At 43.6% G+C, this 18,243-nt stretch overlaps 1 protein-coding gene across 1 annotated transcript; it reads right to left on the bottom strand.

The window, feature by feature from the left end:
* Positions 1-1,442: 1,442 nt before the first annotated feature.
* Positions 1,443-17,599, bottom strand: cmtr1 (cap methyltransferase 1). Its single transcript, XM_041860379.2, has 24 exons — positions 17,124-17,599; positions 16,407-16,520; positions 16,133-16,287; positions 15,836-15,994; positions 15,491-15,583; positions 15,329-15,400; positions 15,111-15,205; positions 10,570-10,642; positions 10,231-10,429; positions 9,925-10,043; positions 9,721-9,817; positions 9,498-9,630; positions 9,226-9,405; positions 9,089-9,145; positions 8,924-8,981; positions 8,721-8,789; positions 8,463-8,594; positions 8,221-8,346; positions 8,011-8,102; positions 7,085-7,153; positions 6,948-6,995; positions 6,723-6,835; positions 3,210-3,318; positions 1,443-2,867 (listed from the first exon to the last, which is right to left on the bottom strand). Exons 2-24 carry the CDS (start codon positions 16,516-16,518, stop codon positions 2,732-2,734), a joined length of 2,496 nt encoding a protein of 831 aa, XP_041716313.2. The 5' UTR covers positions 16,519-16,520; positions 17,124-17,599; the 3' UTR covers positions 1,443-2,731.
* Between the last annotated feature and the right edge of the window lie 644 nt (positions 17,600-18,243).

Here is an 18,243-nt window from a genome sequence, read left to right as displayed (position 1 = left end):
TACTTTTTGGTGTCAGGGAAATGTATGGAGGAAAAAGTACATTATTTTATTTAGGAATGTAGTGGAGTACAAGTAAAAGTTGTCAAAAATATAAGTAGTAAAGTACAGATACCCCAAAAAACTACTTAAGTAGTACTTCAAAGTATTTTTACTTAAGTACTTTACACCACTGGTAAATTAGCATTATTTACAGTCCCCCTAAAGTTATGACTTTTGTTTAATTTACGGGGGCTCATCTCTCTTTCAGGGGGGTTTATCCCCCCCTCGTAATTCGCACTCTGCTCACCGGTACCTCTGCTCTGTCAAGCTTTGGTACTCAAATCGCCTAATTTGTTGAGCCACTACAAATTGGATGTTCGTTGCCAAGTCATCCACATCATCATCTCCTGGGTGCTGAGCTTTGCCTTCCCCATCATACAGACTGTGGTATACTCTTACTACGCTTCAATGGTTACTGATGGTCTGTTAAGGACAACTCATGAAAGCACAATCATGCACAATGCTTATGTAAATCATTAACTCTTCATCAAGTGTGACAGAGTATACAATTCTTCCTTTGACTTCCTTGCACGTTGTGCTCCTGCGTTGAGCTATGATGAGGGTATGAAAAGACTACTTCTCAATGGGTTTACATAGTGCACCCTGGGATTGTGTTCTCAGACTGTTGCCCAAATGATGCTTTGCATTGTGGTCAATGACCGCTAAGACTTTGTCTTTGTAGATAAATCACCCAAACCTGAGAGACTGAGACTTGACTTTATCTCTGACATCATTTTGCAAGGGTCTGTATTTACAAAGCGTCTCGGAGTATGAGCCCTCCTACTCGGAAATGCTTTGTCAATATGGGCACAGGGCGACATATACTGTATACCATTAGAATAAGGGTGGGGTGTATGTGTTTTTGTTCACGTCTTAATTCATTCAAGCCTTTGGTGCCAAAATGAATCTCCCCATGGCCTTTTTTTGTTCAGGCATTGCATTTTTAGCAATGTTTGATACGCATGAAAGCCTTCCTACCTGCAGCCAGCTTCACATAATTTTGATCCCTCACCTGAGGCAATACGTTTATATATGTTTATTGTAAATTAATGAAGATAATTACATGCTTGGCATGTCTGAACATTGTTATTTTGTTATGTCTGAACATAAAAAAAATAAAGAATGCATCTCAAATATCTGTGTTCTCTAGTTGACCATTCTATTGCTAATCAGAATCAACTAACTTAATGACATACAGAGGCAAAGCTCTCTTCTATAAGCCTATGATAAATGGATCATATTTATGTATCATGTTTCATAGTAGGATAACTCGATCACTGCCAATATGTAGCATCCAGACATTTTGTGGCAGAACATTCACCACATCAGCTATGGTAGAAGACAGGAGAGTGATTGTGCATGCAAAGGACAACTGGGCCTGGAAAAAAGGTTTCTGGGAAGAACAAACTTTTCTTTTTATTACTACATTATCATCAACAGGGATGAAACATAACAAAGAAAAAAGTTACCTCATCTTTAACATTTCACAAACTAAACAAAACTAGGATAAGCGGAGCAAGGCAACAGGATGCAACAAAATAAACACAGGGTGACGACAGGTAAAAAGTTCCAAAACCTGAAACCCCCAATAAGCCCCTAGACAGACAGGCTATAATGAATGGAAGGAAAGGCTGTATTTGATATAACCCAGTGTTTTAATGAAGGCCAGGAGTTTTCCCTGGCCAGGGTTGGGGTAAATTCCATTCCAATTCTCTGCAACGCTTTTTGATGTGGGAAAATATGGAATTGGAATTTGGTTTACTTTCTGAATTGACCAGAATTGACCCCAACCCTGCTCTGGGTCCTAGCTATGCTACATCACACCACTCCCCATGTGTACAAAGGTTTGGTTGTTGCTTAAAGGAGGAGAGCATGACTGGCCAGGCACTCCTGTAGAGAACTTAGAGGGTAAAAACAAGCTGGGTGGGTGAGATGGTTGGACTCAGATTATTGATACAAAGTTTTGCAAGTCAGGCATACCGGGACATATAGTGTAGTGCCTTAAAGGGAAACTACCTCTAACTTCCTTCATACTGAACACAGAGACATAAAAATGGTATCCACAAGTTCATCTGACTCTGGGGAAGTAGATACAGGGCCTCATTGCCAAAATCCCAAAGTATCCCTTTAAAAAGGCACAATGGGAGATTTTCAGTTCCAGATAAAAACATATGTAGTGTGTGAGCTTCCGAGAGAGGTTCTAGATCAGAGTACACCACAGCATCTTGTACACAAACACACTGCAAATCATGGAGGCATGGCATGAATACAAGCAAAGGGACGGGGGGCATGGAATCAATAGAAAAAATAGGAGCATGCAATGCAACACGTAATGTGACAGCTTGTCAATGTTTGTTTTCGTCATAAAGTATTAAAATCAATTCTAAGCTGCATTCTGTACAGTGGATCTGATCTGATACATAGAACTTGGGGCAGTAGAGAGGAGAGAGCGTGGTCTATGTAAAATAATTACAGGGAGAGCTGTCTCAGAGAGCCACAGAGTTTGGCAAACTGTCCTTCATGTTGGCACCAAATATTTAATTACAATCCAATTCTAACCTCAAATGTTTTTTTAAAGCCAAAATAGCGCCCATGAACATTTTGTGAATGGCAGTTTGCCAAACCCTGTGCAGGGTACTGTTATCTGTCTATGGCAATATTCTATGTGTCTGGGGGGGCTCCCCCTGGTGGCTCAGGGCTGGTAGTGCTGGTGGATGAAGGAAAGCACATTGTCCTTAGACAGCTTCTCAGGGTCAACCCGCGTCTGAGAGTCGTGAACTCTGACCCCGTCCTCCCACGCCCAGAACAGACGCTCCGTATGGCAGACGCTGAGGAGACATACACACACAAATTAGAAACAACAGATTCAGTTCAATAACCTTTCAATCCATTTCATACCTCTCCTTTGGGACCCCCAGCCGTTCCATGTATTTGATCTATTCAAGAGCTAGCACTCCTGATTCAACTTGTCAACTAATCATCAAACCCTTGAGGTGAGGTAGTTCGGGGCTACAACACAACTGTGAAATGTCTGGGTGTCCCAGAGGAGAGGTTTGAGACCCACTGTCTAGAGTAGACTAGGTTCAGATGCAGAAACATTCAGACAATTCCTTGTCGCACATATCTTAGTCTACCACACAGATTTGAGACCGGTGCATAGCGGTACGCACTGGAAGGGGGCCACAGAGTTGGCTGGCAGGTTGTAGGTGGACTGTTTAGTCATCTTGTTGAAGAAAAACTTCCTCTTGGAGTTCTTACTGTACGCCATCGTCCAGGGGTCTGCACGTCACAGGAAGAGAAATGTCTGTGAGAAAACATCCTGAGTCCTGCATCCTAGAGCAGAAATGCTCCACCTTTCTCTTTCACACACATATACAGTGCATTCTGAAATTATTCAGACCCCTTTACTTTTTCCACATTTAGTTACATTACAGCGTTATTCAAAAATGTATTCAATAGGTTTTCCCCCTCATCACTCTAAACACAATGCCACATAATGAAAAAGCAAAAAGGTTTTTAGAAATAGAGAGGAGAGAGAGTGGTCTATGTAAAATAATTACATGGAGAGCTGCCTCAGAGAGCCACAGAGTTTGGCAAACTGCTCATGTTGGCACCAAACATTTAATTACAATCCAATTCTAAAAACAGATTATTTTTTTGACAAAGCAAAAACAGGTTTTTATAAATGTTTGTAAATGTATTAAAAAGAAGACAAAAAAATATATATAAACGCAACATTAAACAATTTCAAAGATTTTACTGAGTTACAGTTCATATAAGGAAATCAATCAATTGAAATAAATAAATTAGGCCCTAATCTATGGATTTCACATGACTGGGAATACAGATATGCTTCTGATGGTCACAGATAACTTTTTTTTTTAAAGGTAGGGGCGTGGATCAGAAAACCAGTCAGTATCTAGTGTTCACCATTTGCCTCGTGCAGCGCGACACATCTCCTTCGCATAGAGTTGATCAGGCTGTTGATTGTGGCTTGTGGAATGTTGTCCCACTCCTCTTCAATGGCTGTGCGAAGTTGTTGGATATTGGTGGGAACTGGAACACGCTGTCATACACGTCAACCCAGAGCATCCCAAACGTGCTCAATGTGTGACATGTCTGGTGAGTATGCAGGCCATGGAATAACCGATATTTTCAGCTTCCAGGAATTGTTTACAGATCCTTGCGACATTGGGCCATGCATTATCATGCTGAAACATGGTGATGCCGGCGGATGAATGGCACGACAACTGGGCCTCAGGATCTTGTCACGGTATATCTGTGCATTCTAATTGCCATCAATAAAATGCAATTGTGTTCGTTGTCCGTAGCTTATGCCTGCCGATACCATAACCCTACCGCCACCACGGGGCACTCGGTTCACAAAGTTGACATCAGCAAAACACTCGCCCACACGACACCATACATGTGGTCTGCGGTTTTGAGACTGCCAAATTCTCTAAAACAACGTTGGAGTCGGCTTATGGTAGAGAAATTAACATGTAATTATCTGGCAACAGCTCTAGTGGACATTCCTGCAGTAAGCATGCCAATTGCATGCTCCCTCAAAACTTGAAACATCTGTGGCATTGTGTTTTGTGTCAAAACTGCACATTTTAGAGAGGCCTTCCATTGTCCCCAGCACAAGGTGCACCTGTGTAATGATCATGCTGTTTAAATCAGCTATTTGATATGCCACACCTGTCAGGTGGATGGATTATCTTGGCAAAGGAGAAATTCTCACTAACAGGGATGTAAAGAAATTTGGCCACAACATTTGAGAGAAATTAGCTTTTTGTGCATATGGAAAATGTCTGGGATCTTTTATTTCAGCTCATGAAACATGGGACCAACACTTTACATGTTACGTTTATATTTTTGTTCAGTGTACATAAATCCACACTCTCCTACCATTGATGCTCTTCTATAATATACAGTGCATTCGTTACATTATTTTACTCATCAAGCTACACACAATACCCCATAATGGTGGTCCCCTGTAGCTCAGCTGGTAGAGCACGGCGCTTGTAACGCCAAGGTAGTGGGTTCGATCCCCGGGACCACCCATACACAAAAATGTATGCACGCATGACTGTAAGTCGCTTTGGATAAAAGCGTCTGCTAAATGGCATATTATTATTATTATTATAATGCAAACACCAAAACAGGTTTTTAGACATTTTTGCTAATTTATATATTTTTTAAAACAGAATTACCTTATTTACATAAGTATTCAGACCCTTTGATATGAGACTCGAAATTGAGCTCAGGTGCATCCTGTTTCCATTGATCACCCTTGAGATGTTTCTACAACTTGATTGGAGTCCACCTGTGGTAAATTCCATTGATTGGACATGATTTGGAAAGGCACACACTTGTCTATATAAGGTCCCACAGTTAACAGTGCATGTCAGAGCAAAAACCAAGCCATGAGGTCGAAGGAATTGTCCGTACAGAGCTCCGAGACAGGATTGTGTCGATGCACAGATCTGGGGAAGGGTACCAAACATTTCTGCAGCATTGAAGGTCCCCAAGAACACAGTGGCCTCAATCATTCTTAAATGGAAGACGTTTGGAACCACCAAAACTCTTCCTAGAGCTGGCCGCCCAGCCAAACTGAGCAATCGGGGGAGAAGGGCCTTGGTCAGGGAAGTGACCAAGAACCCGATGGTCACTCTGACAGAGCTCCAGAGTTCCTCTGTGGAGATGGGAGAACCTTCCAGAAGGACAACCATCTCTGCAGCACTCCACCAATCAGGCCTTTATGGTAGAGTGGCCAGACGGAAGCCACTCCTCAGTAAAAGGCACATGACAGTCTGCTTGGAGTTTGCCAAAAGGCCACTTAAAGAACTATCAGACCATGATAAACAAGATTCTCTGGTCTGATGAAACCCAAGACTGAAATCTTTGGCCTGAATGCCAAGCGTCACGTCTGGAGGAAACCTGGCACCATCCCTACGTTGAAGCATGTTGGTGGCAGCATCATGCTGTGGGGATGTTTTTCAGCGGTGGGGACTGGGAGACTAGTCAGGATCGAGAGAAAGATGAACGGAGCAAAATACAGAGAGATCCTTGATGAAAACCTGCTCCAGAACGCTCAGAACCTCAGACTGGGGCGAAGGTTCACCTTCCAACAGGACAACAACCCTAAGCATACAGCCAAGACAACACAGGAGTGGCTTCGGGACAAGTCTCTGAATGTCCTTGAGTGGCCCAGCCAGAGCCCAGACATGAACCCGATCTAACATCTCTGGAGAGACCTGAAAATAGCTGTGCAGCGATGCTCCCCATCCAACCTGACAGAGCTTGAGAGGATCTGCAGAGAAGAATGGGAGAAACTCCCCAAATACAGGTGTGCCAAGCTTGCAGTGTCATACCCAAGAAGACTCAAGGCTGTAATCGCTGCCAAAGGTGCTTCAACAAAGTACTGAGTAAAGGGTCTGAATACTTGTCTGAATACTTATGTAAATGTGATATTTCCGTTTTTAATTTTTAATAAATTAGCAAAAGTTTCTAAAAACCTGTTTTTGCTTTGTCATTATGGGGTATTGTGTGTAGATTGATGAGGAAAAAATGTGTAATCCATTTTTGAATAAGGCTGTAATGTAACAAAATGTGGAAAAAGTAAAGGGGTCTTAATACTTTCCGAATGCACTGTATGTCACCTTAGCTACAGTACATACCGTTGACAGTTTTTATGATGTATAGGCCATTTGGGAGGAAGTGGCGGTCATCCCGGCCAGTATAGGACAGACGAGGGACTCCTCCTGAACTCTTAGTCACCTTCATTTCCAGTCTAGGAGGTTCAGGAATATTCGTTCATTTACTTATACATTCATGATTAAACTAATGCAGAGTTCTCCCTCTCTAAAATGTTGACTATGGCAATAGCAATAACCTTCTCATACCTGACAAAGATCTTCTCCATCTCCTCCAGCCTGTACACCTCCTTCACTCTGATGAGAAAAGCAGAGAAACATTAGAACTCTTCCCCTTATATTTATTCTTATTCAAGCAGAAAAAAGTAAGAGTGTAGGGTTGTTACCTGATAGGGTTCATGTCTGGTCGGCTTGGCTTGGACACGGCCCTCACAAACTTCTCTGCCATCTGGATTCTGTGGACACAGTGACCACAGTTCAGCAACAATACATGTGATCACCAGATAAGGTGAAGGCAGGGGTGAAAGTAAGCCGGTACAGTCTGGTACTATTAGGCCCAGAATTTTCTATCCAAAATGTAAATCTAGGCAGAGGCTGCGGATCCGTAGGTAACCACCCTGTCCCACCCCCATGGATCCCTTTTCCACAGAGCTGAAGATCCAAATCACGTTTTACACACTTTTCTTTACCTCTACTTTACACACACATTTGTGTGGTCACCCTCCCTTGACATTTCTCACTGTCAATGGTGAAAGATAATTCTTCAAGTTTTACCAGTGAAACATCCATGCAGCATCTGCATACCAACCATTTGACCTCAATCAGTGTCATGGGGATATGCATTTAGATCTTCTTGAGTTATACAGAGTTGTTTCGAAGTAGCCTACAGTGTTGTTTTGAATAATGTACAGTGAGAGAATTTTAGAGCAGATGTTAAACTGTAGCATAACCTACCTGTGTTCAGTTTAAATATAAGCACATATTTTGCCTAGTGGCGCACGCTGTCGAGTTTAGGCTGCATGAGAAACATTTCACCAGTCGCACAATCATCCTAAAATCTCATAAGAAATTAGGTGGTGTTTTCTATTTTACAATAAAGTTATATATGCTGATCTAACTTTAGTAAATGAGCACCACGCGAAAGAGTAGCCCGTTCTCTAGGAGTAGAGCAGAGTCTGTGCGTAGAGAAGCCCGCACATGCGCAGCTTTGGGACTTTAGCTGTCGGAAAGAGGGGTCCAGAAAAGTCAGATCCGCAGCCACTCCGTTAAATCTACTTTCACCCCTGGGTGAAGGTTAGAGTTGTTGCCTCACCGTTGGTTGAAGTGCTGGACCCGTACGTCAGTGCCGTTGAGAACCAGGGCATCTAGCACGTGTACTGCGTTGATCCTGCGCTGGGCTTTACCCTGTGTTCAACAAACAATCAGAAAAAGGTAAACAACCATAGTAATTACTTCCTCTCTTCCTTCTCCTTCCCCTATTCAACTCCCCCACTCTTCACCATCCCTTCCTCTCCTCTCTCACCTCTCCCTTCAGCTCCTGGACAATCTCTACACTGAGCAGGGTCTCTCTGGGCAGCTCCAGCTTGAAGTTCTCCAGCTTCCTCCAGCGCAGAGGATGCTTGCCGTCCCACATGTAGATCTGAGACTTCTGTAGAGAGAGAGGCATGAGAAGAATGGGATTCACATGTCTATTTGTGAATAACAAGAGAACTACTGCTGAGATGATCATGGCCCAGGTCCAGAGTGGTGTCTGCTCTCTCTCACCCCTAGACCTAACAGGAAGAGCTGTTCCCCTCCTCCCACAATGCACCGGTAGTCCAGGACATGGTGAACCTTATCCAGAGTGGTGGAGCTCAGAGGGGTGGGTTTGGAGTTCAACAACTCGATGTCAGAACCCTGAGAGACATAGACAAAGAAAAAGAGAGAGACAGAGAGAGAGAACGTTAAATTCTACTAATACATGATCACACACATGGTGATAAAAACCCTATCTAGATAAGGGATGGGAGGCCACAATCTCACCTTCATCAGCTCATAGAATTTAGAATTGGGGTCTGAGGAGACGGGAGTGACTCTGGCCTTATCAGGGATCTAAACAGAGAGAGAGAGAGAGAGAGAAAGAAACAAATAACTAGTGAGTGCTATCAAGATAGGTGATTGAACTGCTCAGATACCCGTCTCTATACACACTAACCAGCCCTCACTAACTCCTCAGTACTACTCACCCCCCAAAGCTTCAGACACTCCTTACGAATATCAGCCTGCCTGGCCTCTGACAGGGTCCTGACAATACACAACACAGTCAGATTGTACTTGCACATGCAGGTACACTACATTCCAACACGTTTGCACTGATTTGAACAGTAGAAGGGAGGGAGTAGGTAACTCACGTGTCTAAGACGTAGGCATGGATCTTAGCCAGGGCTTTGATCTGGACTACACAGTGGCTGCAGGGAGACATGGATGATTATAAAGCCTGTGTTTATTTGTGTGTATGTGTGTGTCATGTGTGCGTGTGTCTTTCTACCTCTCGTTAGAGTTGATCATGTGGTTATAGAACTCAGTGTCTCCTTTGATGAGTTCGATGGGCATCACCTCGTTGACATCAGACTCCGAGTTCCTCAGGTGGTTGAGCTTCAGGTTGACCGTGAACATGTACTCCCTGACCGGATCTGAACCAGGCTTCAGACCGCGACACACTATGTATCTGAAAACCAAGGATATAATGTCAGAACATAGCTAATAGGTATTGGTCGAGGTATATAGTATTGGCCTTAATAACAGCATTTACACACACACCTCTCGGAGTTGGCGGGCCTGCTGGTAATGGGTTTGAAGAGGGACACCCTGTCGAAGCAGAGGTAGAGCAGGTACACCAGCCCCACACTGAACGGTGTGAACAGGTCAAAGGTCTTACACAGGAAGTGACCACCTGGGGGAGACAGAGAACACAACAGTCACTCACTGTCCTTACACTTCTGGATAGTAAGAGACAGACAAACAGACAGATAGACAGACGTACCTGTCCGTAGTACAGACATTGCGGTGAGGAACTGACAGAGCAGCAGTTGTTTGCTCAGAATCTCCTGGATGTTCTCCTGCCCCTCCACTGAGAACCCCTACCAATCAGAAAACAGAGATGAGCTCAACAACCCACCCCACCAATCAAACACGTCTCACTACGCCTTTGGCCAATGATGACAGTGCGATGAAGACTCCAACTCACCCCGTCAGCCATGAGGAAGTGCAGTCCTCTCCTCTCTGTACTCTCCATGACAAAATTCCGGAACGCACTGATGTTCTCCGGACGAGTGATGTCACCATCCCCGTCCACCCCGTTTTCACCTGAGCCACAGGGAGAGTGAAAAGAGGAGATGGAGGAAGTAGAGGAGAAATTACATATTTTTTACATTTGACCATAAGACTTTTTTTGTATTTGTTCAGCCATGTTTTCTTCCTCTCTGATAGAAACTTGGTGTGAAGTCTGCACCATTGTTGACACTCAGCACATGGGGTACACCATGGTACATACCATAGTAGGGTTCAAACAGTTCGCTGGGCGCAGCGTAGAAGTCTTCCAGTTTGAAGTCGCAGGGTCCTTTGAGGGTCATGCCGAATCCCTTGGCATGCCAACGCCGCCTCCACAGGATGTACTCTGAGAAGCCCCCCGGCCCCGCGCACACGTCCCCGAAATACAGCAGCTCCCCCTCGCGGTCTCGCGTCTGGGGCTTCTGCATGGGGAGAAACACGGAAAAAAACACACCTTTATCATGTAACAGCTGGAAACCTGTCACAAATATCTACCAAATATGCATTTGCTACATGTCACTTTCATTGATTAGATCAAGTGTGAATGGAAAGGGTCACTCACCCCTTGTGAATCCTTTGGGTTGGTGAAAATGCCGTCAAAGACGTGGTCCATGTTGGCCATCTTCATAGCCGCTCTACAGAGAAAACAAACACACACAACAGATAAGTGAGTCATTATTATCAGCTACTGTAAGTAAAAAGTCAGGGGCTTCATTTATAACCGTTGCGTAAATTTCACACTAAATATCTGCGTGCACCATTTCTGAAAAGAATACGTACGTCAAAAAATATTGAGATTTATAAACTTGCATACAGTGCATTCGGAAAGTATTCAGACCCTTCCCTTTTTCCACATTTTGTTACATTACAGCCTTATTCTAAAATGGATTAAATTATATTTTTTCCTCAATCTACACACAATACCCCATAATGAAAAAGCAAAAACAGGTTTTTAGAAATGTTAGCAAATGTTTTTAAAATAAACAGAAATACCTTATTTACATAAGTATTCAGACCCTTTGCTATGAGACTCGAAATTGAGCTCAGGTGCATCCTGTTTCCATTGATCATCATTGAGATGTTTCTACAACTTGGAGTCCACCTGTGGTAAATTCCATTGATTGGACATGATTTGGAAACGCACACGCCTGTCTATATAAGGTCCCACAGTTGACAGTGCCTGTCAGAGCAAAAACCAAGCCATGAGGTTGAAGGAATTGTCCGTAGAGCTCCGAGACAGGATTATGTCGAGGCACAGATCTGGGGAAGGGTACCAAAACATTTCTGCAGCATTGAAGGTCCACAAGAACACAGTGCCTCCATCATTCTTAAATGGAAGAAATTTGGAACCATCAAGACTCTTCCTAGAGCTGGCTGCCCGGCCAAACTGAGCAATCGGGGGAGAAGGGCCTTGGTCAGGGAGGTCTGACAGAGCTCCAGAGTTCCTCTCCAGAGATGGGAGAACCTTTCAGAAGGACAACCATCTCTGCAGCACTCCACCAATCAGGCCTTTATGGTATGCCAGACGGAAGCCACTCCTCAGTAAAAGGCACATGACAGCCCGCTTGGAGTTTGCCAAAAGGCACCTAAAGGACTCTCAGACCATGAGAAACAAGATTCTCTGGTCTGATGAAACCAAGATTGAACTCTTTGGCCTGAATGCCAAGCGTCACGTCTGGAGGAAACCTGGCACCATCCCTACGTTGAAGCATGATGGTGGCATCATCATGCTGTGGGGATGTTTGTCAGCGGCAGGGACTGGGAGGTTGAGGGAAAGGTTAACGGAGCAAGTAGAGAGCGATCTATGATGAAAACCTGCTCCAGAGTGCTCAGGACCTCAGACTGGGGCGAAGGTTCACCTTCCAACAGGACAACAACCCTAAGCACACAGCCAAGACAACGCAGGAGTGGCTTCGGGACAAGTCTCTGAATGTCCTTGAGTGGCCCAGCCATAGCCCGGACTTGAACCCGATCGAACATCCCTGGAGAGACCTGAAAATAGCTGTGCAGCAACGCTCCCCATCCAACCTTACAGAGCTTGAGAGGATCTGCTGGGAAGAATGGGAGAAACTCCCCAAATACAGGTGAGGCTGTAATCGCTGCCAAAGGTGCTTCAACAAAGTACTGAGTAAAGAGTCTGAATACTTATGTAAATGTAATATTTCTGTTTATTCTTTATAAATTTGCAAAAATGTCTTACAAACCTGTTTTTGCTTTGTCATTATGGGGTATTGTGTGTAGATCGATGAGGGGAAAAAACTATTTAATCCATTTTAGAATAAGGCTGTAACGTAACAAAATGTGGAACATTTCTAGAGGTCGGAATACTTTCCGAATGCACTGTACGCAGCATTAAAGCTCTGCCCGGAAAACACCCTCCACTCACCTTTTATGGTGACAATAACGCCCTTTATTTGCTGTATCATTTGTCACTATTTGAATTAGGCTACGGCAGTTTGTAAAAGAAAATGCAAAGGCATTTGATCACATTTCTGTAGAGGTGTGGCCCGTGTGGGCAGAATATTTTGATATTTTTCCATTACTTTTTTAAACTAAACATGCATGCTGCCTATAGCGAGTGCCTGCCTGCGCATTCTGCAAGACTGATTGTACACTACATTAACAAAGGTATGTGGACACCTGCTCATTGAACATCTCATTCCAAAATCATGGGCATTAATATGGAGTTGGTCCCCCGTTTGCTGCTATAACAGCCTCCATTATTCTGGGAAGGCTTTCCACTAGATGTTGGAACATTGCTGCAGGGACTTGCTTCCATTCAGCCACAAGAGCATTAGTGAGGTTGGGCACTGATGTTGGGCGATTAGGCCTGGCTCGCAGTCGACGTTCCAATTTATCCCAAAGGTGTTCGATGGGGTTGAGGTCAGGGCTCTGTGCAGGCCAGTCAAGTACTTCCACACCGATCTCGACAAACCATTTCTGTATGGACCTCGCTTTGTGCACAGGGGCATTGTCATGCTGAAACAGGAAAGGGCCTTCCCCAAACTGTTGCCACAAAGTTGGATGCACAGAATCGTCTAGAATGTCATTATATCCTGTAGCATTAAGATTTCCCTTCACTGGAACTAAGGGGCCTAGCCCGAAACCATAAAAACAGCCCCAGACCATTATTCCTCCTCCACCCAACTGTACAGTTGGCACTATGCATTGGGGCAGGTAGCGTTCTCCTGGCATCCCCCAAACCTAAATTTGTCAGTCGGACTGCCAGATGGTGAAGCGTGATTCTTCACTCCAGAGAACGCGTTTCCACTGCTCCAGAGTACAATGGCGGCGAGCTTTACACCACACGCTTGGCATTGCGCATGGTGATTTTAGACTTGGGTGCGGCTGCTCGGCCATGGAAACCCATTTCATGAAGATCCAGACTAACAGTTATTTCGCTGACGTTGCTTCCAGAGGCAGTTTGGAACTCGGTAGTGAGTATTGCAACCGAGGACAGACGATTTTTACGTGCTATGCGCTTCAGCGGTCCCGTTCTGTGAGCTTGTGTGGCCTACCACTTCGCGGCTGAGCCGCTGTTGCGCCTAGATGTTTCCACTTCACAATAACAGCACTTACAGTTGACCGGGGCAGCTCTAGCAGGGCAGAAATTTGACGAATTGAGTTGTTGGAAAGGTGGCATCCTATGACGGTGCCACATTGAAAGTCACTGAGCTCTTCAGTAAGGCCATTCTACTGCCAATGTTTGTCTATGGATATTGCATGGCTGTGTGCTCGATTTTATACACCTGTCAGCAACGAGTGTGGCTGAAATAGCCAAATCCACTAATGTGAAGGGTTGTCCACATACTTTTGACCATGTAGTATATTGGAAACAATTTAAAAGTACGCTACAGCCCACACTTCTATGCAAAGGTTGCTCAATATCTAGTTAATCAATAGATTATTGGGTTTCTATGTCCTGCCTTGTTATAGGCTCAGATTAAATTAGGCAGTGATGTCGCGCTCCTATCGCACAGCAATACTGTAGCCTACCCATACTGTCAAATATTTGACATAAGCTACCGGTCTATTTACTTTGTTGGCAGAAGGTTTACATGTTTTGCAGTAATTTATGCTGTATCTGGCAAAGGACTGTGACAGAAAGAGAAAACAATGGCAAATAGTTGTGGACCTGTCAGCAGAAAATTTTAATTCAACAATCTTTTGCATCAACTTCTCCCTCAACCTAAATATGCTGGACTGCCCGTGAATTCTGAAACACTGTCTAGGCTACTCACAACAAATTGAAATTACAGTAGGCTACATAGTAGTATACATATTTCAAAGTAAAAGATCAACTGTCTTGATGTTCACCTGTTAAATGTGTCTGTAGGCTATAAACCACGCTGCCTATGGGATCACATATACCAAAACTGGAAATACATAGCCTATCTATTGCATAGCCTATCTATTACATAGGCCCAATTAAAAGAGAGATGCGCATGGTAATTTGTTGTATGGCTACTTCAGGACTATGAACCCATCACGGACAGAAAAGGTGATGAATATATTCTGCAATGGTTATAAAAATAAATAAATAGGAAATAGATTCCTATGTCTAATTATTTAGATTCCAAAAACAAAGCACTTCGTTTTCGCTCGTCTCATTAACGGCAAATGGCTGCATCTTTTTATTATGTTTTTATGAATAAGCGTGTCATCAGATCCCCCATTTGCAAAAAAATACTTAAGACCTGCTTACCTGCTTGCAATACAATACTTCAACCACTACAAGATGTGCGTACGCATGGTCTAAAGCTCGGGTATTCAACTCTTACCCTACGAGGTCCAGAACCTGCTGATTTTCTGTTCAACCTGATAATTAGTTGCACCGACCTGGGTCTAAATCAGTCCCTGATTAGAGGGAACAATGAAAAAAAGCAGTGGAACTGGCTTTGAGGTCCAGAGTTGAGTTTGAGGAGTCTAAAGTTTGCATGGAGGAAAGGACATGTTCAGTTTTTTATAAATGCCAACTTTTGCAGGAAAACTGGGGTATATTTTGTACGCACAGGGGCCCAGGGGCTTCATTAGCACAATGTGAGCTAGCATGTGTTTGTGTGATGCTAGAACATCAGTGTGTTATTCAGTAAGTTAGACTACCTGTTGAGGAAGAAGGCTCCTCTAATAGTCTCGTAGGGGTTGGAGCGCGTCCGAGCTCGCCTCATCTCCTCCCCCTCCAGATCGTCAAACACCGTCTGCAGACCACACACACTTTTTACTGCCATAACTTACTTATGCCATTATAGAATCAATATCCTGATGATGATGATGTAGTGTTGCTTGCAGTTGAATAGAGGGTTGTTCTTTAGGTAGCTCACCTTGCACCTCAGAAGGCTGTGTAGAAGATCCTCTGTGCAAAAGTCTGTCTCATCCTCAATCTTCAGTTTCCTCTGAAATAGACCAAAACATATAGTGCGTGAGAATGACAGATTGAGAAGAATGTGTGTTAAAATTGTGTGCGAGCGCGCATGTGTGTGTACCGGTCCCACAGCCATCCACCCCCTCAACTCATCTGCATCTGGGATCTCTGTGGAGCATTCTGGGAACCACTTCACCTCTTCTACAGCACTGGGCTAGAGATAGAGGGGGGAGAGAGAGCGGGTGGAAGAAGGGGGGAGAGAGAGGGGAAGAGGATGAGGGAGGGGGTAGAAAGAGAAGGTGTTGTTTACATTGGTGAGTGCATTCTTTTCTCCTGTGGACTGTACATAGAATTTGGAAATATCCCATCCTAACAGCCTATTTTAATCTGATGAGAAGACAGTGTGACAAAGCTATCTGCTTGCGTATGTTTGTATGTCTGTGATGATGTTGTGGTTGTGTCATACCTCAATTTCGTCTTGCCAGTCCACGTTGAGCTCTCCCTGGAAGCCCTGCAGTGTGAGTCCCAGACCCCTCCTCCCTCTCTGAGTGGACGCCTCGATGATCTCCTTGCGCCCCTGGCCAAACTTACCTAGACCTTCACCTTCACGGAAACCCATTTTGGCCTGGAGGAGGAAGAAGGGAACACAGAAGAAAAAAAACGTGAGGGAGGGATAAAGAGGGATGGAACATTTTGGGATCCATGATCCCTCGTATAGTTTTATCTTTGTAAGTCAATGGGACACATGTGAGTGTCATCTTACCATGAGTTTCTGCGACACGCTGTTGTACATGGGGAACTTGTTGGCGTCGCTCTGTTTGGCATCGTCTGTGGCTGATGCATTCTGGGATATAGTGGGCATAGAGAAACCTGGTCTGTGGTCTTCCGGGTCGCTGTGGGAGTCACTCTGACTAGAGTCTGGGAGGAGGAGGCACACACACAAACAAAAACACAGGTCATGGCCTGTGACATTTTGCCAAATCCTGAATATCATTGCACAGTGAGAACTATGTATAAAGCAATGTGATGGTGATTACCCTGACTGGTTGTCAGTAGCGGCGACTCCTCGTCTGAGCTGGCATCCTCAAGGCGTTGTTTCTTACTCCGTTTCAGCGGCTCTGAGGCCGCCTCGCCCCTTCTCTTCATCATGGCTGAGGAGGGATGAGGGGGGGTAGGGTCAGGAGGAGACAAGGGGGATAGATATGGTTAGAAATCAAAAGTGTATCTCTGGTGTAAAGTGGCTTCCTCTCCTCTATGTGCACTGATCTGAAAAGACCCGGATATGTGAACGCATATGTCGAACATGCACTTTACACCATTAAAATATGTTGGGATGCATTTGCATTGGCTTCATGGTAATCCACTAGAGTTCAAACCCACTGATTACATTTGCTTTGACATTGTAATACGATGGCAACTAAAATGTAAGGGAAGTTATGAAGTAATTCAGTCTAAATGCATATTCTTCATCAATAGCCCAGATATCTTTGGACGCTAAAAAGCAATTGCTTCATTCTCCTATGACAGAATCACATAGGGTCACAATGATGTGGCTTATCCATCAAGTAAAAATGCATGCATATACAAATAACATGAAGTCACTAGCTTGTATTGTCTTGATTATGATTAAATGAATTGGCTTGCATTTTATCTGTTTGCACTTTGCAGTAATATGCTCTAACTACTTCATTGGAGATATATTATAATTAGCAATTGCTTGGCAATTACAAGTAATTCTAGAAGTATGTATTTACCTCTTGGTTGCTGTGTTTGGCTAACTAACGTTAACAAGTCGGACCATTCCACAGCCCTACTCTCCTGCCTGCCAGCTAAGCTTAGTTAGCTAGCTAGCTCCTGATTGCCAACTAAGCACGAGCACCGAGCTAGCTATTAGCAACGACAAATGGGAAGATTCCCCACTTTTCTGATATAAATATCTGAAACGAAACTGAGTCAGCCACCCCTCTAACGTGAATGGTGTCGATTTCACCCTCTGCAAGTGAGCGGGCTAGCCAGCTAGTTGTTTACCAGCTAGCTACGTGCAATATTTTCTTCTCGGCTAGAGAACCTCCACCTGTCATAGCAACGACACACTTTATTAGAATATATCCATTAACGTTTTATGTCTTCGTAGAATTAATTTCCATGCACAAAATGTGATTAATGTTGCATAAAACAAGTTCAACGTTAATGCGCATTCAAATGTCAGTTTTCTGAATTATCGTAAGGGTCCTTCGAATATGTATGACACACGTTAGTGACGCTTTTGGTGGCATGGGGCTCAAGATAAATGCCTGATTCAGATTGGTGCAAAACAACAACCCGATAAGAACTACTGAAGCATTACTAAATTTAAACAACATGATTTATTAAATAACTACAACATTTACAGCCATACCCGCTTCATAGTTGTATTATTGTAGAATTGTTTTTAAATTAAAGTTCACATCACACAACAATTAGCGCCCCTCTGTGGTTGTCAGCTAAATAGCAATGTTCTGAAAATCATATCCAAATCAATTTGGAGTTTTGTGTTGTTTAGATATAAATAAAATAATACAATATTTATATATACTGTACCAGTCAAAAGTTTGGACACACCTACTCATTCCAGGGTTTTTCTTTATTTTTTACTATTTTCTACATTGTAGAATAATAGTGAAGACATCAACACTATGAAATAACACATACGGAATCATGTAGTAACCCAAAAAGTGTTAAACAAATCAAAATATATTTTATATTTGAGATTCTTCAAATAGCCACCCTTTGCCTTGATGACAGCTTTGCATTCTCTCAACCAGCTTCACCTGGAATGCTTTTCCAACAGTCTTGAAGGAGTTCCCACATATGCTGAGCACTTGATGGATGCTT

This window comes from Coregonus clupeaformis, chromosome 33, assembly GCF_020615455.1.
Source record: "Coregonus clupeaformis isolate EN_2021a chromosome 33, ASM2061545v1, whole genome shotgun sequence".
Lineage (NCBI taxonomy): Eukaryota > Metazoa > Chordata > Actinopteri > Salmoniformes > Salmonidae > Coregonus > Coregonus clupeaformis.
This window is presented reverse-complemented; position numbering and strand designations above follow the sequence as displayed.

Coding starts and splice junctions, on each gene's coding strand:
- cmtr1 (XM_041860379.2), bottom strand. CDS start 16,518: ATGATGAAGAGAAGGGGCGAGGCGGCCTCAGAGCCGCTGAAACGGAGT. Junction 9,406..9,497: donor AGGCCCGCCAACTCCGAGAG/GTGTGTGTGTAA, acceptor CTTGGTTTTCAG/ATACATAGTGTGTCGCGGTC. Junction 8,103..8,220: donor TCCAGGAGCTGAAGGGAGAG/GTGAGAGAGGAG, acceptor TGTTGAACACAG/GGTAAAGCCCAGCGCAGGAT.